Consider the following 27508-nt stretch of genomic DNA (forward strand, 5'->3'; position numbering starts at 1 on the left):
CGCTTGTGAAGCTACCCGCCTCCAGGTAGGGAGCTGGGGGCTGGAACCAGGATCCTTACTCCAGTCCTTGGGCTTTGCGCCACCTGTGCTTAACCTGCTGTGCTACTGTCGGGCTCCCTATAGTTTTCTACCTTCCCCTCCCCTCTCAACTTCTCTCTCTATCCAATAGTAAATAAATTAAATACTTTAAAAATTATAATTAATGAGTTCAGCAACATTTCAGGATACAAAGTCAATACATAAAATTCAATTGTTTATTCACACTCTAATAATGACCAATTTGTTAATGAAATTAAGAAATAGTTGTTTAACCTCAAAGTAGCAAAATATATAATAATAAAATCAATGGAACTAGTACACATTAAAATCTGCAAAAGTATTACTAAGAGAAATTAATTTGACTTAAATAAATGGAAAGATGAATTGAAAGAGTTTCCATTGTTTTGTTTCTTTGTTTGTTTTACCAGAGCTCTCCTTAGTTGTAAATTGTGGTGGTGCTGGGGATTGAATCTGGGAGCACTGAGCCTCAGGCATGAAAGTCACTTACCTAATTTACTAGTTTCCCCAGTCCAGAGTTAACATTAAGTGAGCAATATTCCCCTGTAGTTGTATAGATTTAATACACTAGCTATAGTGTGCCCAGTTGTTATACCTATAAAACTACTTAAAAGATTAGATAAAAATTTATCACTAAGGTTCTTTGGTTGTTAAATAGAATTTATTTGGAGTAATAAACCTAGGTGGATTTTTCTTTCTTTTTTTTCCCTCTTTTTTTGGCCTTCAGGGTTATCGCTGGGGCTTGGTGTGGGCACTAAGAGTCTATTGCTCCTTGAGGACATTTTTTTCCATTTTATTGGACAGAACAGAGAGAAATTGAGACGGGAGGGGAGATAAGAGAGGGAGGGGATGATAGACACATGTAGTTTGTGAAGTGCCCCCTACAGGTGGGGAGTCCAGCCTGGATCTTTGCTTTTAGCTCTGGTCCTTGAGTTCAGTACTTTGTGCTCTTAATCTGGTGAGCCACTACCTGGACCTCATAGAATTTTTTTTTTAATTTTGTTTTATTTCAATGAGAAGAAGAGGAAAAAGAAACCAGACCATTACTCAGCTCTGCCGTATGGTGGGGCGGGGATTGAACCTGGGACCTGAGAGCCTCAGGCATGAGAGTCTTTTTGCATAATCATTATGCTGTCTCTCCTGCCCAGTGGAAAAATTTTTCATGAGGCCAGACAGTGGTGCCTCTAGTCGATCACACATATTACCATGAACAAGGAACCAGTTTCAAGCCCCTGGTCCTCACCTACAGGGAAGAAGCTTTACAAGCTGTGAAACAGTTCTGCTGGTGTCTTTCTTTCCCTCCTCTTCTTTATTTCTTTTTCAAATTCTCTGTCTTTATCCAAAATAATTAAAATAATAGCAATGAAAAAAAGAAAAAACATACATAGTGGTAATAACAATTAACACCTGTACATTTAAAGTTAATGCAAATAATTTAATTTAGTTTTCACTTGTTAAAAATTATCCTAGGTAATATTAATCTGAAAAACTTTTGAGTTAGTTTCTATTATTCTTCTGAACTTTATGAATAATGTATCTTGAAAATTAAATAAGACTTTTATGAATTAATCTTGGTAATTTCAGAAATAGAAGTATACAGTATAATTGTAATCAGACGCATACATAAATATACAATCAGTCATATGCAAAGTGAGTTGGTATTCATTTAATATTTTAACCATTTGATAGTTCACCATTTTAGCCATGATAATATTGTATCATATAAATAAGTCACAAGATTTATAAAAGATAACTTATAAAAGAACAGTTGAATTTAAATTTTGTTTCTGTTAGTTGAGAAAGTTTAGTTTTTCTTCTCGTCTTCTCAGATGGCCAAGTTTGGCAGCTGAATATATAGAGGGGATTTTTTTTTTATCCTTAGTGAATTATAGCAAGGAAAACTATAAGTTCCTAGACTTTAGTAAGGTCTTTCCTTCAGTTCTTTATCTTCTTGATTTTTTTACTTTAGTGGCAAATTATGAGAAGGGAAATAGCAAATAATAGGGACAATAATGGTGGGCAAGGATTATATCTAGTAAGGTTTGCTATGTAGATGCCTCTGGAGCTGTCTCTGAATTGATAAAGACCTAGTATCTCTGGTGACTACTTCCTAAACTTCCTGGGAGAAAATGGATAGAGAACATCTGTACACACATATGCTCTGATGTGGGGCATATAGGTGATAGAGACTTTTTCTCTCACCTACATTTCTTCCAGCTACTAATATTTCTTTTTTATTAGTGATTTAATATTGACTTACAAAATTCCAAGATTCTAGGGGTATAATTCCATAATGTTCCCACCACCAGAGTTCTGTGTCCTTATTTGCTCTACTGGAAACTGCAGCAGTTCTCTCTAGGTCACAGATATGGGTGGTTTCATAATGATAACTATAACTTTAACTATGACAACTATAAATATAACTATATAATAATTATATACCTATATATATTTTTGCCCATTTTTTTCTACAGCCCTGCCTTCACTTCCTCTCTAAGTCACATTTACACCCATGACTACTTCCAAGTGTCCTTTTTTTAAAAAAAAAAATATTTATTTAATATTTATTTATTTATTCCCTTTTGTTGCCCTAGTTGTTTTATTGTTGTAGTTATTATTGTTGTCGTCGTTGTTGGATAGGACAGAGAGAAATTGAGAGAGGAGGGGAAGACAGAGAGAGGGAGAAAAAGATAGACACCTACAGACCTGCTTCACCGCCTGTGAAGTGATGCCCCTGTAGGTGGGGAGCCAGGGGCTTGAACTGGGATCCTTAGCTGGTCCTTGCGCTTTGCACCACGTACACTTAACCCGCTGCGCTACCACCTGACTTCCAAGTATCCTTTTTTTTATCCTCTTCTCTCCCAGATAAAAGAAATAGTACCTGACTTTCTCTGGTGTTCTCCAAATTTTCTTCCCTTTCAGTGATGGTTTAAAAACAAGATTCCTGGTGACAAACACTTTGGGTACTCGTGGGATTGGGATTCAGAGCCCTCTGGTCTTCTTCCCTTATCCTTTAACCCTGTGGGAGTATGGACCAAAGTTCTTTTTTGGGGGTGCAGAAGGTGGGAGTTCTGACTTCAGTAATTGCTTCTCTACTGGACATGGATGTTGACAGGTCAATCCATACTCCCAGTCTATTTCTAGCTTTGCCTACAAGTATTTCTTAGGCAAAATTGGCATAGTTGGGTGTACATTTCATTTTAGAATTACAACCCAGTCTGTCTCAGCACGATTAGAACTTCCAGTAGTAAGAAATGTGGGGATGTTCTGACTTCTTCTAAACTTTCCTCAGGCAGATAATGACTGCTTATCATGTTGATGACATCCCCAAAACAATTATTTTGCTTCATCTCTCTTATTCCATTGGAGATGATTTCAGAACTTTCCTACACCAACAGACGGGGTCAGAAGCAGAGACAATAATCTCTACTTGAGAAAGACATCAGAATTGTGAAGCAGTGGTTATGGAAATCACCACTCTATTCAGTCTATACCTGGCTGAACAGGTTTGAATGACTTAGATGTTCATTTGTGGACCATAATGCTTTTACTCGATAGTATCAAAATTGTGCTGAATTCTTAAACAAAGGGTTTCTGTGAATAGCTTGTTAATAAAGTGAAACATCCATATATCTTCAATAGAAATTGGTCTCAGGGACACTCATTAATATATCCAAAGAAAATCTGACTTCCAGTCCTTTGGGACACTATGCTGATCTGTTTATCAAACAAGAACTTTGGAGATTCAAAAGCACTGAAAGCACTGAAAATAAATGGTAAAGTTGAGGAGACAGTGAAGTGGTAACACACAGGATTTATATACAAGAGCCTCCAGCTTCAATGCCCAGCATCACTAATAGCTATAACTGAGTGGTGCTTCAGTTTAAAAAAAAATTTTGAAGTGGTATAGAGAGTGAAATATAAATATTAATATCTATCTCAAACTCAGGGTGATCACCTGTGTTATTTTTAAAATATTGTATGTTCATTCATTTAGTGCAATTTACTAATTATTCATGAAAAAGTACAGCAAAGTTCTAGATACAGGTAAATAATATTAAAGAAAGCAGACTTGTTTCCTATGTTTACCTGGGTTGACATTATAGTCTCTATGCTAGACAGACAAAAAGAAAAAAACTTTCTTCTTTTCTTTACTCATATGGAGAAGACAGAAGCAAAGAAGGATAAACCTGGAAAAATAGCCTGAGAGTATCAGAGAAAGAGGCCTTGGGGAAGGCAAAGATGTATGAACCAGCAGTTCAGAAAACTTCCCACCTTGAGCCCAGATCCTTGGGCAGGTCCTTGTGCTTACTACCATGTGTGCTTAACTGGGTCGGCTACTGTCTGGCCCCTACTTTATGTTTCATATTTCTACCATATCATCTTTCTATCAGTGGGATCAACTCCATGATTATACCTTCTATAAGCTAATAATTATAAATTTTAAACTTCAATGTCATCTCCATTTCTCATGAACTTACCAGCTATTACTCTGGATTTTCACATCTGAATATCATATAAAATCTCTGATCATAAAATAAAATAAACTGAATATGTTTTTTTTCCCTAGAAACAAAAGAAAGAAAACTTCACACAACCAAGGGTTTCTCCTACACAGAAAGGATAGCTAGAGGAGTGGTTAGGGCTACTAGCCATTAATTTTCCAGTCTGATGGCCCAGAATCCACAAGAAGACCCCTACACATATTCCAGAAAAATACCTAAATCCCACTGAATTCCTTCTTCTATGTCCACTTCAAAGTAATATCTTCCTAAGGTGAGTGCTTTCCAGTCCAGGACACAAGGTAGGGTATTAACTCTTTTAGAGATCTTAAACTTCTGATGGGGGAATCCACAGATCATTAGTTTCAGATCCTCAGACAGAATAAGTTCATCATGAGCTATATCTGGATTCAGAGTCACACTGATTGAAAACAAATAAACAAACATGTTTTTTTTATTTTCTGGTGCAAAGAGCACAGTTTATTTTAAATAAAGCCAGCCTGTGTTGAAATTTATGTTTTGTTTCATACTAAGTAAATCATTCTCTTTGCCTCTGTTTTATCTAATGTAAAATAGAAATCAACATATCTGTCACAGAGTATGTTAGGGAGAATTAAATAAGCCGATTTATTTTTAGTGATTATAAAAAATATTACTATATAGTAACTTCTTAATAAGAGAGTGTGACAGTTGTGATGTTGTCATTGCTATCACCTTCTTAGCCATGGAGAAAAGCCAAAAACCAGAACTAACCAGAGTTAACATGGCTTCTGTCCTCACCAAAACCTTTCCTCTCCCATGTGCGATTTCCAGAAATTATTGTACTAGAAATAAATACTAGACCTTTTCCATCTCTATTTAACAGCTACCAAAATTCAGGGACATATTGGAAAATAACATAACATATATAAAATCTTAGAACTGTAGTTTTTAGATGTTTAGATAGAAAATTGTCAGGCCCTTTTAAAGGCAAATTGTATTTTCTGGACATTCCATTATATCCAGCATTTATGACAGTTGTTTTTATCCTTGAGCTAGAATTTTATGCATGCATGATTTCTCCACTCGGGCCAGAGTGAGAAAAATTCAGAGAGAGGCACACACACAGAGGGAGAGACACCACGGTACCACAACTCTCTCTGTTACTATAAGGCCTCCCATGTGGCGCATAGACTTGAATCTGCCCCATGAACATGGCATTATAGGTATCCTACCCAGTGATTAATTTCTCTGATCTGGGAAGTTGTTTTTAAATCAAAAGATTTGAGCTATATTCCTTGCATTCAAACATATTTTCTTTTTTCTCTTTCCACAATGTCTTCTTCCCATTTGTGGTCATTAGAGTTAAAGATACTTGCATTTTAGAAGAGCTTTGCTCATTTATTATTTTAAAAGTTAAGAACTGTTGACATACTAGGGATATGGTAGAATTTTAAACTTGAAAAATGCACACGTTGATAGCATAATGGTTATGCAAAAGACTTTCATATTTGAAAATCTGAGGTCCCAGGTTTTATTCCTGGTACCATCAAAAGTCAGAGCTGAGTGGTACGCAAGTAAAAAAAAAAAAAATCAGAAATTGCAATTGATAAATCTTGGCTTTCATTGTGGTTCTAATACTAACCCTACTATTTGTATCAATACCCAAAAGCCAGTGATAGTAGAGTCAATAATTCATACCTACATTTCTTGCAGGGTTCTGAGATTGACTAAAATATTAACAATAAATATTATATCCAAAACACTGCTCTAAACACTTTACAGTGGTTGATACATTTAATTTTCATAACATCCCACTGAAATAGAAATTGTTAATATCTTAATTTTTCAGATGGGATGGTGGTTTTCCTGGGGTGGCACAGTTTCTAAATTGAAGTTCTGGAATTTGAACAGTTTGCATAAATAATAAATATACTATGTCCTTATATAAGAATAGGAGAATAGTAACAAGGGAGATTGCAGCAGTTCCATTCATATAACTGTCTTTCTATGATTCTGTCTGAGAGAAGTGGTGAACTTGATCACAATTTAAGGTCCTTTTCCTCTGTGTTATTTAGGGGATTTAATCCACACACCTTGAATTCCTTTTGTATCTTTTTCATATCAAAGTGAAGCTCAGAAACATTGCACACTGTAAGAATCTTCAAAGGGATGGCTTGAGGTAATTTCAGTTTCACAGATGAACTTCTAGAACAGATGACAGAAATTTCTTCAGTAGAAGATTCCATTTATCTCTATATACCTATACCACTTTCTGTTTGTATCCACATAGTACTTACCTGCTTAAGGTGTCTTTCACATCCTGTAGAGAAAAATAGACATATAGTGAGCATGGAAACATCAGTATTTTGTGTGATTCGCCACATGGGACTATTCTTTATACACACATTCCAAAGAACAGTGACCACTGTCTTAGCTCTTAATGGATTCCCAGAGAGAATGATTCCTGCTCCTGGCTTCATTATGACAGTGTGCTTATCAACTTTAGAGTCCATTACCTTTCATTCTGTTTGGACATTTAGCATGGTAGTATGTTTTTTCAGTCTCTGAGTCTATTATCTTCCTTGCTGAGGTCTTTGGGAAACTATAGTGTCTCTAATCACATTAGCCTTTGGACTATGTCAGAATAGTCTAGAAGCATACTCATACCTCTTCTGCATGATTTCCTTCCAGTGACATAATTTCCTCAAAGTAAGTTCATAATAGAAATCGCATATCACAAGGATCTTCTTGCAGGGTACTGAGAGTTGACTCAAATATTAACAATAAACATTAGATCCAAGACACTGCTCTAAACACTTTACAGTGGTTGATACATTTAATTTTCATAACATCCCACTGAAATAGAAACTGTTAATATAAGTATACTTTATAGACTATAAGAGAGGCCACCTCTTATAGTATATAGGATATTGTATATCTAACAGAAACGTTACTTTAAATTTCCCACACTAATGTGCAATTTAAAGTAAAGCAGGTAGGCCTTGTCAGTACTCCCATTATTGCTCACCATCCCCTCTTAGTAATAAGCTCAGGAACCTCCCATCTTTAAGCTCAAGTTCCAGCCTCACCTGCAGTAATTTCTGGGCTGAGCCCTGACACTTCTTCTCTAGTTCCATGATGTGGCTCTTGAGTTCATGGCTCTGTTTTTCCAGACTGGCTTCATTGTCTTGCAATTTTCTCAGAGTCTCCTCTTTCTCTTTCTCCAGTCTCCATAGATAAGTCTTCTCCTCTTCATGCAGGAATTTATAGAGAGTTTTGAAGTCTGATTGGATTTTTTGTTTCTGTTGCTCTACTATTACCTAGAAGCAAAAACATGGAGCTAAGCAACATGTTCATTTACAGATAAATGAAAAACAAAATGTGAATGTATGTACAGTAATGGATGGCTACTGACCCTTAAAAAGGAAGGAGGTTCTGAAACCTGATACAGCATTGATGAACTTTGAAGACAATGATATTAACTAATAACAATATCTTAGCTATTGATGGGAGCACTTTTCCCTGTCATTCTCCCTTTTGCCTAAACTTGAAGACATAAAGTTGTTTGATATCATTTAATTAACATTCTTTTTTTTTTTTTTTTGCCTCCAGGGTTATTGCTGGGGCTCGGTGCCTGCACTATGAATCCACTGCTCCTACTATGAATCCACTGCTCCTGGAGGGTACTTTTCCCCTTTTTGTTGCCCTTGTTGTTATTGCTGTCGTTGTTGGATAGGACAGAGAGAAATTGAGAGAGGAAGACAGAGGGGGGAAAGAAAGATAGACACCTGCAGACCTGCTTCACTGTTTGTGTAGCGATCCCCCCTTCACCGCAGGTGGGATCCTTACCTTGGTCCTTGTGCTTTGTGCCATGTTTTTTTTTAAATAATTTATTTATTTATTCCCTTTTGTTGCCCTTGTTGTAGTTATTATTTTTGTTATTTATGTCGACATTGTTGGATAGGACAAAGAGAAATGGAGAGAGGAAGGGAAGACAGAGAGGGGGAGAGAAAAATAGACACCTGCAGACCTGCTTCACCGCCTGTGAAGGGACTCCCCTGCAGGTGGGGAGCGGGAACTGGAAACGGGATCCTTATGCCGGTCCTTGCACTTGGAGTCACGTGCGCTTAACCCGCTGTGCTACCGCCCGACTCCCAATGTGCCATATGTTCTTAACCCACTGTACTACTGCCTGGCCCCCATAAGTAACATTCTTACCTCCCATGTAGTTATCTGATCTCTCACAGATATCTTTTCATTCTTACATTTATCTTCCAGTTCCTTCAGTGTATTCATAGCTTTCTGGAGCTCTTCCTAGAGAAAAAAAGAAGTGAATAAAGTCAATTTTGCAAATCTTTTTTTTTCCTTTTCTTTTTTCTATTTTTATTAGATAGGACAGATAAAAATTGAGAGGGGGAAAGGAGATAGAGAAGTAGAGAGAAAGAGAGACACCTTCTACCCTACTTCAGCCCTCTTGAAGTATCCTCCCTGCAGGTGGGGAGCAGGGTTTCACTGGGTCCTTGTGCATGGTAATGTGAGTAAACCCAGTGAACCAACACCCAGCCCCCATTTTCATTTAATGGTGGTTTGCAAGATTATAAGGGTATAGGGTATAGTTCTACACTGCACTCATCATCACAGTTTTATACCCTCACCCTTCCAACGATAAGTGTCTTCGAGATTGTTTGCCATTTCTTCTTCTTTTTTATTTTTGCAACTTCAGGTGTTTTCAGTTCCCTAGATTCCACATACGAGAGAAACTATTCACTAGTTGTCAATCTGACAAATCTTCATTAGGTACTTAAAGAAAAACACAGCCCTCCAAGATTTAGAACAACATGGGATATATGGTGAATTCTTACATGAACTTGATAGGAAGCATGCTGAAGATTATATACAGTAAAATATTTTATCCCCTTAACAACCCTAGGCAGTTGGTATCTGTGTTGTAGAAATACAACTATGCTAACTTGCTCAAAAGGTTAGAAGTGGCAGGTAGCTTAACTGTAACTACCAGATCATCTACTGACCCTGAACAATATTCATCTCTATAGTCTTACCAGAAAAACATTGCATATAGCACATGATAATAATCTAAAGACTTCATAAATAATGTGCTGATCCACGTAACTATTGCCAGAGTGTTTGACATACATGATCCTTGATATCTACTATGGTGAATGAAGATATCAACTAAAGTTGTTAGAAACAGTTCTTTCGGGGGGGGGGGGGCTGGGCAGTAGCAGAGTGGAGCAAAGCTCAAGGGCCACTGGTGTAAGGATCCCAGTTCGAGCCCCCAACTCCCCACCTGCAGGGGGGTCACTTCACAAGCAGTGAAGCAGGTCTGCAGGTGTCTAGCTTTCTCCCTTCCTCTCCATCTTTCCCTCCTTTCTCCATTTCTCTCTGTTCTATCCATCATCAACAACAGTTATAACAACAATAACAACCACAACAAGGGCAATAAAAATGGGGAAAATGGCCTCCAGGGAGCAGTGGATTTGTAGTGTAGGCACCAAGCCACGGCGATAACCCTGGAAGCAAAAGAAAGGAAAGGAAAAGAAAAGAAGAGAAGAGAAAAGAAGAGAAGAGAAAAGAAAAAGAAGAGAAGAGAAAAGAAGAGAAGAGAAGAGAAAAAGAAGAGAAGAGAAAAGAAAAAAGAACCGAAACGAAACAGTTCTCTCCCAATTTCCTTTCCTAGTTCATCATATGCTTTTCCTGACACACACACCCATTATGACTTATGCAGTATATTGTGTCTGTGTGTGGTCACCAAGTGTTTTTCAGAGCTCATTTCCTGTTACGGTAACCTCCCTATACAACACTCCACACCCCTTGGTGCTCTCTGCATCACCCAAATTAAAGGACCCTAGACAGTCTTCTTTTACTGGTTTGTTTATCCTATTAGATTATAAAATTCTTTTCTACCTTTTCTTTTCAGGATCTATTGTGATTTCTCAAATCACATACATGGTTTAAAGCAGTAAACAAATGTAGGTACGGAGTTGTTCACCTTGCATTCTAGAGGAGGAAAAGCTCATCATAGCAAGAGTGATTAGAGACAAAAGACTAGTTATTGCATGAAAGATCAGGACAGACAGTCAGGACCTGATTCAGTGGGGAAGTCAATGCAAACAATTTCCAGAAAAATGACACAGCAAAATGCTATATTTCAGGATGATAATCTTGGAGCTCAGGCTAAACTATCTCAAATCTCAGAGAATAGCATGAGGGCAGGTATTTGCTGAAGTCATGTGGTACACACAACTTACCTTATAGCCTTGGCATACATCTTCCACGTGAGCTGTGAGGTGCCCTTTGTGTTGTCCTGTTCGTTCACAGCGCCAGCAGATGAGCTGGCCATCATCTTCACAGAATATATTGAGTTGTTCTCTGTGTTCTTCACATAACATTTTATGGTCTATCTCCTTGATGTAATCAATGAAGATTTGTAACTGCTTGTTGGGTCGGATACTTCCCCTTTTAAATGAAACCACACATTGGGGACAATAGTATGTCCCCAGCCATGATGTTACATGACGTTGTTTTTTAAGGTTTTCCTCTATGCACATATGACAGAAACTGTGCTCACAGTTGATGCTCACTGGCTCGGTCATCAGATTCAGGCATATGGAGCAGGTGGCTTCTTTTCTCATCTTCTCAGTAACAGTGACTGAGGCCATGGCTTTTCCTCAACAGCTTGAACACTGGATCTAGAGATAGCAGCAAAAGAGCCAGGATTATCCACAGATCTTTATGTCTTCTCTCTGGAGATAAGAAATAAGTGTAAATTGAGACAATACGTATCACATAATGTGTTGTAGAATGTAGAAATTAGTGATCACCACCCTCCTTTTCTTGGTGGATATCGGGTTGCAGTCCCTGTCCGTGTAATGTACTTAATGTATGGAGGCAGAGGACAAGGGCTCTGGGCCCCTTGGCATTATATCTTTGGTGTTTTGGTACTGATGGCTTCCAATCCACCAGTTCTATCCTCAAGCACTGGGACATGGCAATTAGAAAAAAAGGGGGAGAGAGAGAGAGAGAGAGAGAGAATAGTGACCACTGCCACATGTGATCACTTAAAATTAATTAAAATCTAAAATTAAATTTCTTAGTACCACTATCCAGATTTCAGCTGTTCAACAGCTATATGCGGCTGTGGCTACATGAGATCTGAGAGAAAGAGAGAGAGAGAGCACGTTACAATTTTTGCAGATAGTTTCCTCTATCGGTTGCAACAAGAGAGAAAGAATTCATTGAGAGAGATTGACCTTTTTTATTCAAATGAATATCTAGAATAATTATTGCCTAAATCATTTATTTGTAACTAGTAATACTATTTAGGTAAGTGAGTGGTCTAGCGAGATTTCATAGATATGAGGGAGGTATAAGGCATACAGGAAAGGCCACTTTAGATAATCTGGATTCTGCATGTTTTTGTGTCTACCACTTTGGACCCAACAACCAGAGACAGAAAAGAACAATGAGGAACATGAGATTCTCTCTCCTTCCCCATTACTGCAGCTATCTAGGGAACATGGCTCTATCTTCTCAAATCCTTTCCCGCTGCCTGGAATTTGTAGGGAGACTAAAAGAAGAGGAAATTAAAGTGACAGCTGCTTTAACTAAAGACAGGGATTCAACTAATATTATTAGAAAGGCTATTTTCTCTAATAATCAGGACATGTCTCTCAAAGTCACAGAGGACTTATTCTGGAAACTTCCTTTTCCTGTCGATTATTTATGCTGTGGGGGTACACTAGGCAGTAGCTCCTAGAAAAGAGCCCACCCTTCCTCTAAATCCCCAGGTTTCTTGTCCTGGACCCTTATTTACCTCACATTCTGGATCACTTGAGTTGTGCAGTTGTGTCCAGTGAAAGGGAAAGCAAAATGGAACAAGAGCTTAAGAGAAAAATCTTTAACTATTTTCATAGTTCAGGGGACTTCGTCTCTTTCTCTCTCTCTCTCACACACACACACACACACACACACACTTAGTTCACCACCAAGTAACTTCAGTCTAAAATTATCCATTACCTTTGCAGCACAGCAGAAACTCATATATTTCCTGATGTGCTCTCTGCAGCTGCCACCTCCCAAGATCTGTATGAGGAAGTTCATTCTGAATATATTAAACTAAAAAACGAAACCACCGTCAATTGAGAGTGCTATGTGACTGAGAGGAAACATGTTTTGCAAGCTCTGAAAAACTGAAGCCACAGTGGCTAGGGTTGTGTAATTATGCTTTAATTTGTAATAATATCTGAATATCAGGAACAAGAGAAGGATGTGTACTCTCATCATTTATAGTCAAAATTGAACTCAAGTTTGTACCCAGGATAATTAAGCAAGTAAAATACATAAGATAACCAGATTTGAAAAACAGAAGTAAAAGGTAGAAACAAGGAGACAGTGAGAGAAAGATACCACAGATGTATTTGAAGCTAGCATAATTTTGCATATAGAAAAATATTAATGTATCCACATTAAAAAACTAGAGTAATTAGTTCAATTTTAGGATTTCAATATGAAAATTAAATTAAGGAACAATTATTTTAAGAATAGCAAAATAACAAAACACTTAAAAATAAAATGAATAGCATTGGGGAAAGAACTGAACTGATAGAACATCTAAATTACATGCCTGTAACTCCAGTTTCAATTCCTCAAACCACATCTATAATAATAATAGTGCTCTGACTTCTCTTTTATGTTAAACTCCATCTTACATGAAATAAATTAAATACATTTTTAAAAGTCAACAGAAGCAGTACAAAATTTGTACACTAAAATGTGCAAAATATCATTTAAAAAAAAAAGCTATACTTGGGGTGGGAAGATAGCTTGTCTGGTAGAGGGCATACTTTACCATGAGCAGGAACCTAGGTTCAAGTTCCCAACAACCACCAAAAGGGAAGCTTCATGAGTGGTGGAGAAGTGTGTGATGTCACCCCTTTATCTCTGTCTCTTTCTATGTCCCTCACTTTCTATATGGGAAAAAAAATGTTCAAGAGTCCTAAAATTATGAAGAAAAAATACCGCTTAAAACCCTACTGGTAAAAAAAGAAATTAAATAGAACCAAATAAATGAAAAAACATTTTATGACCATGAACTAGAAGCCTACATATTTTTCTTGAATTCAACTCAGGACCTCACCAATACAAAGCCAGTGTTCTACCTGCTGGGCCATCTCCCAATCAAATGTGTAATTTCTCTTAACATTGCACATTCTTTTTCAAACTTAATATCAACTCTATTAAATAAATATTGATATAAAGACTATGATTGTCACTAGGGTACAGGCCCATATTTCCTTAAGACAGGTGTAAGTATACTTCACCTTCCACCAAACTGTCACCCTCTTCTACCCTAAGGGCATTAAGTTTGAAGTATCCCCTTAGCACCTCTCCCTTCACTCAATTTCCAAATCTCCTGTGGTGCATAGGAATAAACTCAAGAAAGAAGTGAAAGAGGTGTATGTTGAAAACAATAAGCTGAAAGGAGTTCATTAAAAATGAACTTTTGGATCCCAGTTAAAAGAAATAGAAAACACAAAGGAATAGAATGATATCTTCTGAATTAGGTGAATTGACATTGTTACAAGGACTACCCAACATAAAGCACTATATAAACTCAGTTCAATTCCTCTCAAAATGTCTATAATGTTTCTGATGGAAATAGAAAAATGTGACTGAAATGTGTATGGAACCACAAAAGACACTGAACTTATTTGTTCAGCAAATTTGAGGTGAGAGAGTGGCGACATTGTGCACCTGAATTACAAACTATATTACAAAGCAGTAGTAATCAAAGCAATATGGTAGTGACATAAAAGCAGACACACAGAAAATGGGAAATTTTTTTATTCAGTTCAAAATAAAGCATTCTCCCCCAAGATGTAAATTAAGATAAAACAATACTAAAACAAGTTATGCTGAAAGTTGAAATAGAATGATGTTAAAAAATTTTGCCCCAAATCCATGGGGCAAACACTCTTGTGCTAGGGATTTTTCTTGATCATGTCATATGTTTTATCATTTGCTTGTTATCTGTATCCTTTAATATATATTTCATTATAGAATAAACAATGTACAGAATGCTTTTTTGATCCTTTGACTTATTCTAGAAAATGATCAAACTCCCAAACAGGCAGACAGAAACACAGGGAATAACAGCCTGGGCATGTGGCAAATGTAAGGTGTAGTGTAGACTGTTTGTGGGACTGAATCCTTAACTTATGAAGTCTGCTCTAACTCAAGGTGAAATAAAAAGTGAATAAAATGCACTTAGTCAGGTGGGAACAAATCCCAAACATCCAGTGTCAGAAATAATGTGAAATGTTGTGAATGTGGGGCATGATAGAAGAAAGTAGAAACAGAGGACACAGATAAACACGCGAGACCTCAAATGAAGAACTCAAAGAAGTGGTTAGAATTTGGTCTTAAGGATCAGCTTAACTAAAGAACAATGGATTTTCGGGAAGTGACCAGAGGAAGGAAAATGTTTTTATAGGTGGGATGTAATGGGGTGGCTCACATGTGGTGAAGTAAGATTTGCTATGTATGTATATTCCTCTGATGCTATGTAGGTTGTCTCTGGTAATTGAATTCGAATTCTGTCCTTTCTGGTAGAGACAGAAAATGGGAAACATATACAAATTTATATAATTTGGGGGAAGAGGGAATATAGAAGAAGTACAAACAAATTTCTTAGATATGTTTTTTTTCTTAATTTCATTTAGCTCAAAGTCGTACTTATGTAAAAATGATATTTTTGGAGATGGTATATTATGCTACCCTTTACTTTGGAGTTACAATCTAGTCTTTGTCAGCATGAGTAGAATCCTCAGATGTCTTCCTCTGGGATAAAGTGATGATTCAATCATGGATTTGACACCCAGATTCAACTCTTTTGTCTCATTTTCTGTTCCTAGAAAGATGATGTCTGAATATTTTAACATCAACAAACTTACCTTTTTTTTTCTAAATCACTTTACTGACTAGATGATGATTTATAAGACTATTGTCATAAAGTACAGCTTTACATCTCCACAAAATCAATGTCAGTATACCTCTCTCAGTATTGCATTTTCAACAAAAATTGCTTTATACATGAGCTATAAATTATTATAACATAGAAAATTGATTGTTTTTTCAGAGTTGAGGTCTCATGCTTAAGAGATTTCACTGCTTTGGACTTTTTTATTCAGACAGAAAGACAGAGAGTCATAGAGCTATATAGAGAACAGAAAAGATACCACAGCACTAGAGTGTCCCCTTGGGCCACAGTACCTTCCAATGTGGTTCTAGAGCTTTAATCTGGACCATGTGCACCCTAAATTGTGCCACTGGCCCTTGATGACATATTTTTGTTCATAATTAATGTGTTTTGGGTGACTATCATGCTGGTCTTATCATTATCTTAGGTGTAATGTTTATATAACATATATATTCATTTCAAAATAAACCCATGTATAGTTAAGAAGTATTTGTCTATATGAATCATAACAAAAACTTTCAACAATAATAGTAAAAATAACTATTTTATGAGATTAATATGTATTTCAGGATGGCTGGAGCTAGCCCAGTCAACTTCCAAAGAGCCCAGCCAAATTCCAAAGAGCCCACGACTATACTAGTTTTATTTATTTATTTTTTTCCTGAGCCTGACATCTGAAGTGCAGGTGGACCCAAGTTATTGTCTGGGGAGATGACATCATGGCTGAAAAAAGGACCAGAAAGCTGGGTCAGGGGAGAGAGTAGCTCCCAAATATGGGAAAGGCATATAAATATTGTTGACTGTAAACCCCATTGTGGGTTGTTCCAGTTCCTCCGCCTCCCTGGTCACTGGCAACGGCAGTGAAGTGGCCCCCTGGGAGTCCTAGGGTGGCTCTGTGTGACGAGGGTATAGTGAGCAGAGAGACACACAGTCAGTTAGCTCCAGGAAAAGCCTCTGAGGGTCCATTTGTTTATTGGGGGATACAAGCAAGCAGATATACCCATAGTCCAGAGAGAAGGTTGAGGTAATCATTAACCCAAACACAATGCATAGTTACATCTTGACTTATAAAGTATTTGATCACAACTGGAAAGTTACTGTATAAGGCTTGGTCATGAGTTCACAATGCATATTTCTCTGAGGGTAAATTATAGGCACTTCAGGGAAGGGGGGAAGGGAGCAGTTGAATAAAACCAGAATATTTGCAGTGGGTAACAAGCTGGTCATACACAGTAATTCATGGCCTCTGTTTTAAGGGGATGGAGTAGCATGTGCAGAAAGGGTGCCACTTCTGGGGAAGCCATCCATCATAAGTTTATGAGGTCAGGAGGTACCAGCCTAGCTTCTCCCCATGAAAGGGGGTGAACTCAGGATCAACCCACTCAGATTCTCATGGAAATAATGGCCTGGGCTTCCTGGACAGTGGGCCCATTTCTCACACCCCATCGATTTGATCTGATCTGGAGCTTAGGAACTTATGTGACCTCTACATCCCTGTAAATCTGAGCTCACATTCTGTGGTCATGAGTAGGAACATTCCAAGCTGCCCTAATTTCAGGACCCATCTTCCTCAGCTGGAACATAGAATATGTTGTTCAGCCTCCCTTCGGAGGTTGGAACATTCTCTACCATGTTGATCCACATTGGGGGCAAGGTCCTTTGGGGGGCCCACAAAGGGGTCTATTGTGTTGTTCCTGATAGAGATTACCAGTAGCAATGGAGAGAGGGATCTATTCAAGGTCTAGGTCCATCATGTCTGTTTGGGAATCTCAGAACTCCCCGACTAGGACCCCGCTGATGGGGTGGCCAGATAGTGACTAAACAGTCATTGTTAAAGTAACTAAAATATGACTACTAACTAGTTACAAAATGGAGACCCCCCCCCAACTCTTCATCTGAACTATTCCAGCCTTTAAGTTCATGATTAGTCAACAATTTGTTTGGCTCTATATGTTAACTCTTTTTTCAGCCACCAGGTTCCAGATGTACCGTGATGCCAATCAGACTTCCCTGGACAGACAACCCCACCAATGTGTCCTGGAGCCTGCTTCCCCAGAACTCTGCCTCACTAGGGAAAGAGAGAGACAGGCTGGGAGTGTGGATTGACCTGCCAATGTCCATGTTCAGCAGGGAAGAAATTACAGAAGCCAGACCTTCCACATTCCGCACCCCATGACCCTGGGACCATACCTCCAGAGGGATAAAGACTAGGGAAGCTATCAGGGGAGGGGATGGGGTACGAAGTTCTGGTGGTGGGAATTTTGTGGAGTTGTACCCCTTTTATCCTATGGTTTTTGTCAGTGTTTCCTTTTTATAAATAAAAATTAAAAAATACATATCAACTTGCTTTCCAGATTGAGGCCCCTACAAAATTCATTTTAACTCTTTTACTCTTTTTCCAATTGAAGCATATCACTATAAATAACTGTAATTCTTCTCTTATATTCAGTTATTTCCAGAAAAGTTCACTAGGTCTGACAGTCATCTTTATTCTATGATCCCAGGGTTGTGATGCAGATTATTAATCTACTGTTTGTGGTAAGAAGTCATTGCTATTTTATTTCCCTACCTATTATGCTTCAGACAACTGTAGCTTTTCATTATGCTTTAACCTGATACCAGTTTTGTATTGATCAAAAAAAAAAAGTCTCTGAACTTCAGAACACTTTATCACCTACTGATCTATTAATTGTTTTAGAAATCAAAAATCTGAACTTTTGAGGAAAGATGGAGTAGACAGTATAGGATATTTGCTATTGCGTTGTTTTCTTCCCAATTGAGATTTGTAATATATAGTATTCTTTGAGTTTTTCAATTCATTCATTCGGTACAGATTTATTAATTATCTACTGGAAGTCCAGCACTGTTCTTGGTACTGGGAAACAGTAGAAGAGAAATCAACCCAAATTTCAGTTCTTCACCTAGACTGAGATTATCATTTCTACTGAATAAACTAAGAAGGAGATTTTCCTACTTTCTTCACTCCCCTGGGGGAAGCATGAACAAAGGTGAACAACGAAAAAAGCAGAAATAGGGCTTGAGGGTTTCCGTAAAGGAGTTTTGGGGGAAGGTAAAGATGTGGGAGCCAGTAGACATGTTGTAAAAGGATACAAGCCCAGCTTCATAGTCCAGAAAAATCCCCACAACCAGAGGCTTCTCCCTCAGAGGAAGGGGAGTTTGTGGAGAGGTAAGAGCTACATAATGGTTCTCTTTGTACAGTCTGATGGCCCAGAATCCAGTGGAAGGCTCCACTTCCATACTAATATCCCTCTGTACATTTTTTAAACAAACTCCTATGTCCCACCGACTTCCTTCTCCCACATCCACTTCAAAGTAATGTCTTCCTGAGGTGAAGCCTTTACAGCCTAGCACAGAGCGCAAGACTCTAAATCTTTTTAAATTTTTAAGTTTTTCCATCTTGGACCTATGAGCAGCCTGGTCCTGATATTTAGACAGAACTAATTTATTATGAACTGTATCTGGATCCAGAGTCACAGTAGCTGGAAAAAAAGAAAAGAAAAAGAAAACAATGAAAATAAAAGTATTCACATTGAGAAAACAATTCATTTCAAATAAAACTTGCTTTTGGGTTTTGTTTCTTAATAGTTGTGTGAGTTCTACCCAAAATCCCAGTTTGTTAAAAACTAAAGTAACAATCATTGTATGTATTACATGGAATTGTGGAGGAAGATTAAACCAGACAATATATTCTTAGTGCTTGGTAAAATTGCTGATATGTGTTAAGTACCCATGCCACAACAACAGTAACAACAACAACAATAGTAATATTATCTTCTTCATCACTACTACTATCTTAGTCACTCAGTGAAGTCGGTCTCCAGAACTAAGCAGCACTGACAGGGTTACTGTGTTCTCTAAAGATCCTTCTTTCCCATGCAAGACTTCCAGGAATCATGGAATGTTGGAGTGAAAATAAGTCCTTTCCATCTTTACTAATAACTGGTAAAATTGAGAATCAAAGAAAAATCACAGAAATAATGTCAGAGTTTGTCATTGAAGTCCTAGGGATTTTTTTAAAAAATTTTTTATCAGAGCACTGTTCAGCTCTAGTTTATGGTGATGTGGGGGATTGAACCTGGGACTTTGCAACCTCAGGCATGAGAGTCTCTTTGCATAACCATTATGCTATCTACCCCTACCCTCTAGGGATTTTTTTTTTGTCCATTGTTTTTCCATATTCAGGGCCTTGAACCACAAAATTTAGTATTTAAATTTATATTTTGTGAATGATACAGGAAAATGCAGGTGGTGAAGTTAAAATGTTATTAAGGATAATATACTCAAAAGAGAAATTATCATAGAAGCTTATAATTTTCAGTGATGTGTTGTTTACAACTGCCACTTAAAAGATAAAAAGATTGACAGTTATAGGACAGATAATATAGTGATATATCTGTCATATTTAGATAGACAACAAATCAATAAAATATGAGCAAAAATATGAGCACAATAAAGGGGGAAAAGTCATATGTAGCTTATCTGAAAAGATTAATTAAACAGACATATATCTGATAAGATTTATCCAAGGGTAAAAAGAGAGGATGAAACTATGAAATGAATAAAGACATTTAAACTTATAAATCATATGATAAATTTTATGATACTAACTAATAAGCTTGAAAACACTGGCAAGGTTAATAACATTCCATAAAAAACATTTTTTACTAAAGCTCATTCAAAAGAAAACTGAAGATACAGGACCATAAAAAACATCATCTATCGTTTAATATTTATCCATAAATGATAAAACATATATATAACCATTGAAAATGGATGTTTTAATATTTTCCGAGCAATTATACTAGTAAGGAGATAGACAAAAGCAACTTCATGTAAAGTCTTTCAAGGAAAGAATTAGAGACTCTCCTGTAAACAAAATACAAAAGTCTTAAACAAGATCGTATAAGTCCTAACCATGGTCATATATTGCTGTCAGAGTACAAATTACAGCTAAGGTTACTTTTATTCTAATTTCTAATTTTTTATTCTAATTTCTTAAGTTAAGATATACTTCCTTGAACAATGGATTGTTCATCAATTACTCCATGTAGCCACCCCTTATGTGGTAACAGTACTGTGGCACAATTATGGTACCTTAATACTCATTGATATTAAAATATATAATGTGAAGATATCAAAATTAATTTTTATGAGAATTTAACTATGAATTGCATAGAATAGTAAAATGTAACCTATGCCTCTATCAATTACTACATCTAGCTTCTTAATGTAACTAATGTCAATTGGACTTATTTCCTTGAAACTTGAGTTACATGTGCATACTCTTCAAATCACAGTTTCATTCATCTCAGTTTTGTGTATATGCCCTGGAGAAATGAAAGATCCAGAAAATAAACCTAAGGATAAAACAAAACATATGTATGTAAATATGGAGACTATGGCAGCTATTTTCCTGGGAAGACACAGCTACAAAATGAACAATAATGATAAAAAAAAGATTTGAAGAGTCTGCACAGTTAATTGATATGTCTAAGTACCTCATTTTACTAACACAGAAATGTGGCAGCTCCACTCAAAATAACTAGAAAACGCCTGTCTGGTCTGTGAACCTGCCGAGGCACATGTTATGAACTTGGTCACCACTCAGGTCACTTCAACCTATAACTTTATTCATTTGTGCCTGAACATACCTTGATAACGCCTTAACATTTTTTTCACATCAAAGTAAAGCTCTGAAACATTGCACAAAGGATGCAGCTCCACTGAGATAGGTTCTGGTAATTCTAGATTCACAGCTGAACTCCTAAGATAAGTAGAGATCAAAGACTTCTTCAGTGACATGTTCCATTAAATTCTATGTACTCACACCCTTTCCCTCCCACATCAATGCAGCACTTACCTGATCAAAGTATCTTTCACATCCTATAGAGAAATAAAGGCCAAAAGTGAATATGGGAACATCAGTATTTCATGCAGCACAGCATGTAGGGTTATTCTCTATTAATACCAATTTCAAGGAAGTAGAGTGATCAGTATAAGATATTAGTGAACTCCTTGACAAGATGATTCCCGTCCCAGTTACCTGTGATATTCAACATGGCAGCAAGTTTATCAATTTCAGTCTGTTATAATCAGGCCTATGAGGAGGTGTAGTGTCTGTAATCACATCAGCTTCTGGAATGCTTGTGGGGAAAGAAGCAGGAGTGTACTCATGCTCCCTCTAGTAAGACTTAATTTTGGTAACCTTATTTCGCTCAAAATGATCCCATAAAGGGATTATTTATCATGAAGTTCCTTAGTGAAGAATCCAAGCAAATCCCCTAAGACTGGTCCATTAAGGTGGTGGCAGCCAGCACCCCATGGTAGTGGAGCAGTTGTGCTACATTCGTAACCTTATAGTGTCACCTACAGATTTATTATGAAAACTAGAACAAACAGCTCCAGGTATCTCTCTCTCTCTCTCTCTCTCTCTCTCTCTCTCTCTCTCTCTGACAAAGAGGTAGGGAAAAGGAGAGAGGGAGAGAGAGAGAGAGACAGAGAGAGAGAGAAGATAAAAGAGATCACAGCATAGAAATTACCTTTAATGCCATAGTAGATAGACCCAAACCTGGGCTATACACATGGCAAAGCAATGCACTATACAAGGGAATTATTTCATCATGCCCACCCCCATCCCTTACCAGGGTCATTTATCTTAATGGCCTGGAACCATTATGCAATTGAAAGGCAGTCTCATAAAAGCTCTTGGAGCAAAGGTTTTGTAAGCAAACAGGAAAAGAAATTATCACTTATTTCAGTGACCCCACTTCACTCACCAATCATCTGGAGGAATCTTTCAAGAGACAGTTTGACTGTCAGGATTCTGTGCAAGTGGAATACAGGCAAATACACAGTAGCAAAAGCCATACCATGGCTCCACTTGGTCAAGAAAACTGCCATTTCTACTCATCCACAGTATAAGTTTTTGACTCACATATTGATATTTTATAAGTGCTTGAAAGGCACCCTGGAGATACTAATGTGAATCTAAAAGGAAAATTAAATTCCCACAGTAATGTGCACTTTTTAGTAAGGCAACCCAGTTTTGCTCTCTCCATGCTTCCTCTTAATAGCTCAGAAACAGACGCCTCCTTTTTTCCCCAAGTGCACAGTCTCACCTGCAGCAGTTTATGAGCTGAAGCCTGACATCTCTCCTCTAGTTCCAGAATGCAGTTCTTGAGTTCGTGACTCTGCTTTTCCAGATTGGCTTCATTGTCCCACAGTTTCCTCAGAGTTTGCTCTTTCTCTTTCTCTAGTCTCCATAGATAAGACTTCTCTTCCTCATGAAGGAAGTTATGGAGTTTCTCAAATTCAGAATGGATTTTCTGTTTTCGAAGTTCTATCTTCTCCTATAATAAAGAAGATATTCTTGAAATATGAAAATAAATCAAAAGTGAATTTATGCATAAATGATAAGAAAATGTGGTGCATATACAGAAAGGATTACTACTGAGCCTCAGAAAGGAGAAAAATGGTACTAGATTCAAGCTTATCTAGTACAGAAAATACGTTACTATGCTTGAAACCTGGGTTAGAGCCCCCAGTCACTCCATGGAGGCACTGGCATGGGGGAAGCTTCATGAGATGTAGAGCAGTGCTGTGGTATCTCTGTCTGTCTCTTCCCTCTCTTACCCTAAAAAAAAAAAATCTGTTGAGAGAATCACATAGTTTATGTTCTTCCAGCAGTAACTCTGGGAAAAAGGAGGGTAACTCCAATATATGCTACATCATGAATAAATTTTAAAAACATTATGTTAAATGAAATCAGTCAAAAACAAGAAAACAAATATTAAATGATTCTACTTATGTATGAAACTAGCAGATCACAGATATGATTATAAATACTTTCATAAAGGAATGAGGTTTTGATACTGTGGGAGCTGATCAGCCATGAACTAGAGACTCAGGGTCTCCAGTTGCCAGTGTATATTTTAATATTCTCATTTGGACAGTAGTTCTGATCCTCCTTATTCTGGCATTTTTGAGGCTCAGGCATGAAAGTCTTTCATATGACCATTATGCTTGCTCCCTGGTTGAAAAATAATTTGAGATCAGTAAACTCAAAATCCTACCTCCCATATGGCCATCCGTAGTCTTGTGAACAACTTAACATTCTTACATTTGTTTTCCAAGTCCCTTAGTTTTGTCAAAGCTTTCTGGAGCTTTTCCTGAAGGCAACAACAATGTGTGAATAAAATCTTATTGGAGCAGTGATGCACCTAATAACATGTACATGTTAAAATGCACAAGGACTCAAGTTCCACCTTCAAGAAGGGAAACTTTACAAGTGGTGAAGCAGTACTACATGTGTTTCTTTCTCCCTCATTCTCTATCTCCCTCTCCCCTCTCAATTTTTCACTGTCTATATCCAAAATAAATAAATAAATATATTAAAAAGTATTTTTGGGATGGGTGGGCATACCGAGCTAAGCACACATAGTACAAAGTGCAAGGACTTGCACAAGGATCCTGGTTTGAGCCCCAGTTCCACGTCTGTAAGGAGGTTGTTTCACTAGCAGTGAAGCAGTTCTTTGGGTGTCTTTCTCTCTCCCTATCTTCCCCTCCCCTCTCAGTTACTCACAAATCCTCTCTATCTTGTCCAATAAAAACAGGAAAAACGGCTACCAAGAGCAATGGATTTGAAGTGTGGGCACCAAGCCCCAGCAACTAACCTGGAGGCTAAATAAATAAATATGCCACTTCTTTGTTTTATTTTTACTGTCTTTGTCATCAGGATTATCAATGGGACTTGGTGCCTGAACTCTTTACTACTATCAATGGTCTCTTTTTTCATAATGAAGATGAAAGAGAAGAATGGAAAGGGAGAGCGAGAGAAAGAAAGGAAAACACACTGCAGTGCTTCTCTACTGCTTGTGGAGCACTCATGTAGTGGCCTGGGGTGTGAACCCAGATTTCTGTGCATGATAACTTACGCCATCTATTGGGTGGCACACCTGCCATCCTCACCAACTCTGTTGAATACTTCAGTTAAATCCTATAGGAGCATTAGATAACACTGAATATTTGTTGCATATTTACATTTTGAAAAGAAGCATGCTGTTGACTGTTATGTGCACCAATATAATTGCCTCCCTTCTCAAACCTGAGAAGTTAGTGGACCACTTTAGCATCATTTTTTGTGCTGTAGAAACTGAGATTCAGGAAAAGGTTTCATAATCTGTCCTTGAACCTTAAAGGTGTTGAGTAGTGGTTCCCAGCTTATCTGCTGCCCTGGAGTCAGAGTAAAACCCACTACTATCATCTTGTCAAGGAAAAATTGCACATAAAGCTATTGCTTTATATAATATAGCATTATATAATATGACATGATAATCATTTCAAGGATGATTTGCTCCACACTTCTAAGAATTTTTTAAGAATTATTATTTTGCGTAGATAGATGGAAATTGAGATAAAGGGGTGAGAGATAGAGAGAGAGAAGGAGAGAGAAATAGCTGCAGTACTGCTTCACTGCTTGTGAAGCTTCCCATCCTGCAGGTGGGGACCAGGGCCTTGAACTGAGGTCTTTGTGCACTGTCATGTGTGTGCTTAACCATGTGTGCAACCACTCGGCTCCTTGTTGCACACCTCTGTTTGTGGAAATGTATATGTGTCCACATAGATACCACTTCCCATTCCTGCTACCCAAATCCATCATCTAAATCAAGGCATTCCCAGTAGCCTTCTTTTGTGACTTAATTGCTCTCCTCAGTTATAGGATATCTGTAATATGGTATATTTGTCCATTGACTTTGTCATATGTTGATAGTAGATTATCAGCTTTATGTTAAAAACTAAATACATATATATATATATATATATATATATATGAGTGTGTAGGGCAAGTACACTACAGAGCAGAAGTTTATAACGGAAAGACGGGTAAGAGTCTGATAATTCTCTTTGAGCATCAGGATGCACACTTGGGATCTGATTCACTGAAGACTAATCATTGGCTAGTCTTCAGAAGAATGGCATACTTAACCTACATTTTAGTTTTATGATCTTGAGTTTCAGGCTAAATAATTTCTGATCTGAGGAAGCAATGCAAGAGCCGGTACTTATTGAAGCCCAAGGGCCCACACACTCACCTTGTAATCTTGGCAAATGTCTTCCACTAAAGCTGTGACGTGCCCCCTGTGCTGTGACATCCATTCACAGCACCAACAGATGAGCTGCTCATCATCCACACAGAATAGCTGGAGCTCCTCTCCGTGTTTCTTACACTTTTCAAGGTCTATTCCCTTGATGGCTTCAGTGAGGTTTTCCAGCTGCTTGTTTTGTTGGAGACTCACCTTTTGAAATACTGCCTCACACTGGGGACAGCAATACTTTTTCAAAGTCATCTCTGAGAAATAACATTTCTTAAGAATATTCTTTAAGCATAGGTGGCAGAAGCTGTGCCCACAGTCAAAGTTCACTGCCTCTGTCATTAACTGTAGGCATATGGAACACTTGGTTTCCTCCCTCATTTTCTTGGTATCTCAGTTTGAGTGGATGAATTTTACTGGAAGGCACCAATATTGAACCTAGAGGCAGAGAAGAAACAACCAGTGTTCTAAAGTGGTGGAAAAACATCTCATCCAAGCCTCTGTGTATTTACAACTCTTGACATCTCTCTGGAGAAAATAATTGAATTGGGATTGAGGGAATGCATAACATGTAGCTATGTTGTAGGATGTGGTGAATATAATTATTCTGAACTGAAATTTAAAATTCTGTTTCTTAGTCTCATAACCACATTTCAGTTGTTTAAAAGCTGATGTGATTACAAAATAGCTGAGATAGAAAACACCACATCAATGGTCTGGGAGATGGCGTAGTAAAGCACTCACTGGACTCTCAAGCAGGAGGTCCCAAATTTGACTCCTGACAGCACATGTACCAGAGTAATGTCTGGTTCTTTCTCTCTCCTATCTTTCTCATTAAGGAAATAGATAAAATATTAAAAGAAAACACTGCATCATCACAGAAAGTTTCTTGGTCCAGTTGCAAAGAGAGAGAGAGAGAGAAAGAGAATACAGGATAAGCTTCTTCAAAAAAGTTGTAGCAAGAGAGTGAAAAAAAACCTCAGTGAGGAAGAGTGGAACTCCTTTCATTCAAATAAACAGTAAGGATACTTATCCAGTCATATCAAGAATAAATAATTACTCAAATTATTTACTGGCAATTGGGTGGTGTGTGAAAATTCCACTAAGATAAAAGATTTCAGGCTACCTGAAGCCAAATCCCAGTGTCCCCCCCACCCCCCCACAAAGATCCCACATTAACAGTGTCTCAATGGAGATCCATCAGGACAAGGAAAGTAAAAAAACAAAACAAAACAAACAAAAAAAACCCAACAACCAGACACAGTCCTTTCTGTAATCCTCCCTTATCTGGAAGAAAGATAACAGGAAAGAGCTGGGGAGAGAAGTCAGTCTTGGGACCAAAGTTCCTGGAGACCTAGGTAGGCAACTGTCACTTCTCCAATGGTTTCCTCTTTGCCAGGAGCTTTGTGCTAATGGGGAGAAGGATCTCTCCTCCTCTGAGCCACTAGGGAGCCTTCCTGGGCCTTCACTTGCCTAGCAACCCAGATCTTTTCAGATGTGGCTTAAGTCTGCTGAAACTGAAAGTAAACGCCGTGAAAGATCTAGAAAACAAAATCTTTGCTATTAAGAGTTTGAGAGGAGCTCTTCACAACCCAACCCCCCCAAGCCCCCCCTCCCTCCCCAACACACACAGGTTTCCCGGTTTCCTAGCCTTCCACCTAGGAAATTTTGGCCATACTTTTCTTTACCTTCTCCACAGAGCAGACAGCCAGGTCCTGGTATAGAAGAAGCTTCCTGAAGTCTGACAAGGAAGCTCTAACATGTTAAACTCAAAAGTGAAACTACTGCGAGAATGTAATTTTGTACAATTTAACAGGAACTTGCGAGATTTTCAGAGTTTTTCACTCAGTTTGTCC

The 27508-nt window shown here is 37.8% G+C and overlaps 2 protein-coding genes and 1 non-coding gene across 11 annotated transcripts; 1 reads left to right on the forward strand and 2 right to left on the reverse strand.

The window, feature by feature from the left end:
* Positions 1 to 1708: 1708 nt before the first annotated feature.
* Positions 1709 to 12678, reverse strand: LOC103123929 (E3 ubiquitin-protein ligase TRIM38-like). 7 transcript variants are annotated; one of them, XM_060189266.1, is made up of 8 exons: positions 12579 to 12678; positions 12376 to 12391; positions 11131 to 11251; positions 10811 to 11018; positions 8760 to 8855; positions 7631 to 7861; positions 6839 to 6861; positions 4997 to 6746 (listed from the first exon to the last, which is right to left on the reverse strand). In XM_060189266.1, exons 3-8 carry the CDS (start codon positions 11166 to 11168, stop codon positions 6581 to 6583), a joined length of 762 nt encoding a protein of 253 aa, XP_060045249.1. In that variant the 5' UTR covers positions 11169 to 11251; positions 12376 to 12391; positions 12579 to 12678; the 3' UTR covers positions 4997 to 6580. The 7 variants fall into 7 exon arrangements, with proteins under 7 accessions (XP_060045248.1, XP_060045249.1, XP_060045250.1 ...); XM_060189265.1 differs by lacking the exon at positions 12376 to 12391 and adding an exon at positions 1709 to 4980 and having other exon boundaries at positions 6635 to 6746; positions 10811 to 11305; positions 12579 to 12647; XM_060189267.1 differs by lacking the exon at positions 12376 to 12391.
* Positions 11387 to 11551, forward strand: LOC132538501 (small nucleolar RNA SNORA57). The gene has a single exon (XR_009549855.1). It is a non-coding gene; the product is annotated as a small nucleolar RNA SNORA57 (small nucleolar RNA).
* Positions 12679 to 16504: 3826 nt separating the features above from the next.
* Positions 16505 to 27508, reverse strand: LOC103123885 (E3 ubiquitin-protein ligase TRIM38-like). Of its 3 annotated transcripts, none has more exons than XM_007534559.3 (7): positions 27341 to 27508; positions 25653 to 26090; positions 23634 to 23729; positions 22680 to 22910; positions 21422 to 21444; positions 21213 to 21325; positions 16505 to 19040 (listed from the first exon to the last, which is right to left on the reverse strand). In XM_007534559.3, the coding sequence occupies exons 2-7, from the start codon at positions 26031 to 26033 to the stop codon at positions 18520 to 18522; spliced, it is 1365 nt and encodes a 454-aa protein (XP_007534621.1). In that variant the 5' UTR covers positions 26034 to 26090; positions 27341 to 27508; the 3' UTR covers positions 16505 to 18519. The 3 variants fall into 3 exon arrangements, with proteins under 3 accessions (XP_007534621.1, XP_060045251.1, XP_060045252.1); XM_060189268.1 differs by having other exon boundaries at positions 27331 to 27508; XM_060189269.1 differs by lacking the exon at positions 23634 to 23729.

Source organism: Erinaceus europaeus, chromosome 4, assembly GCF_950295315.1.
Source record: "Erinaceus europaeus chromosome 4, mEriEur2.1, whole genome shotgun sequence".
Lineage (NCBI taxonomy): Eukaryota > Metazoa > Chordata > Mammalia > Eulipotyphla > Erinaceidae > Erinaceus > Erinaceus europaeus.

What these genes read in the sequence shown, in the direction of transcription:
- LOC103123929 (XM_016193180.2), bottom strand. Translation starts at nt 11,221, where the DNA reads ATGGCCTCAGTCACTGTTACTGAGAAGATGAGAAAAGAAGCCACCTGC. An exon ending in ATCAGATAACTACATGGGAG is followed by an intron (nt 7,862 to 8,759) that starts GTAAGAATGTTA and finishes TTTTGCTTCTAG; the next exon opens with GTAATAGTAGAGCAACAGAA. An exon ending in GTGAAAGACACCTTAAGCAG is followed by an intron (nt 6,747 to 6,838) that starts GTAAGTACTATG and finishes CATCTGTTCTAG; the next exon opens with AAGTTCATCTGTGAAACTGA.
- LOC103123885 (XM_007534559.3), bottom strand. Translation starts at nt 26,033, where the DNA reads ATGAGGGAGGAAACCAAGTGTTCCATATGCCTACAGTTAATGACAGAG. An exon ending in ACATTTGCCAAGATTACAAG is followed by an intron (nt 23,730 to 25,652) that starts GTGAGTGTGTGG and finishes TGTTGCCTTCAG; the next exon opens with GAAAAGCTCCAGAAAGCTTT. An exon ending in AATGTTAAGGCGTTATCAAG is followed by an intron (nt 19,041 to 21,212) that starts GTATGTTCAGGC and finishes CTTTTTTTCCAG; the next exon opens with CTACTGTGACTCTGGATCCA.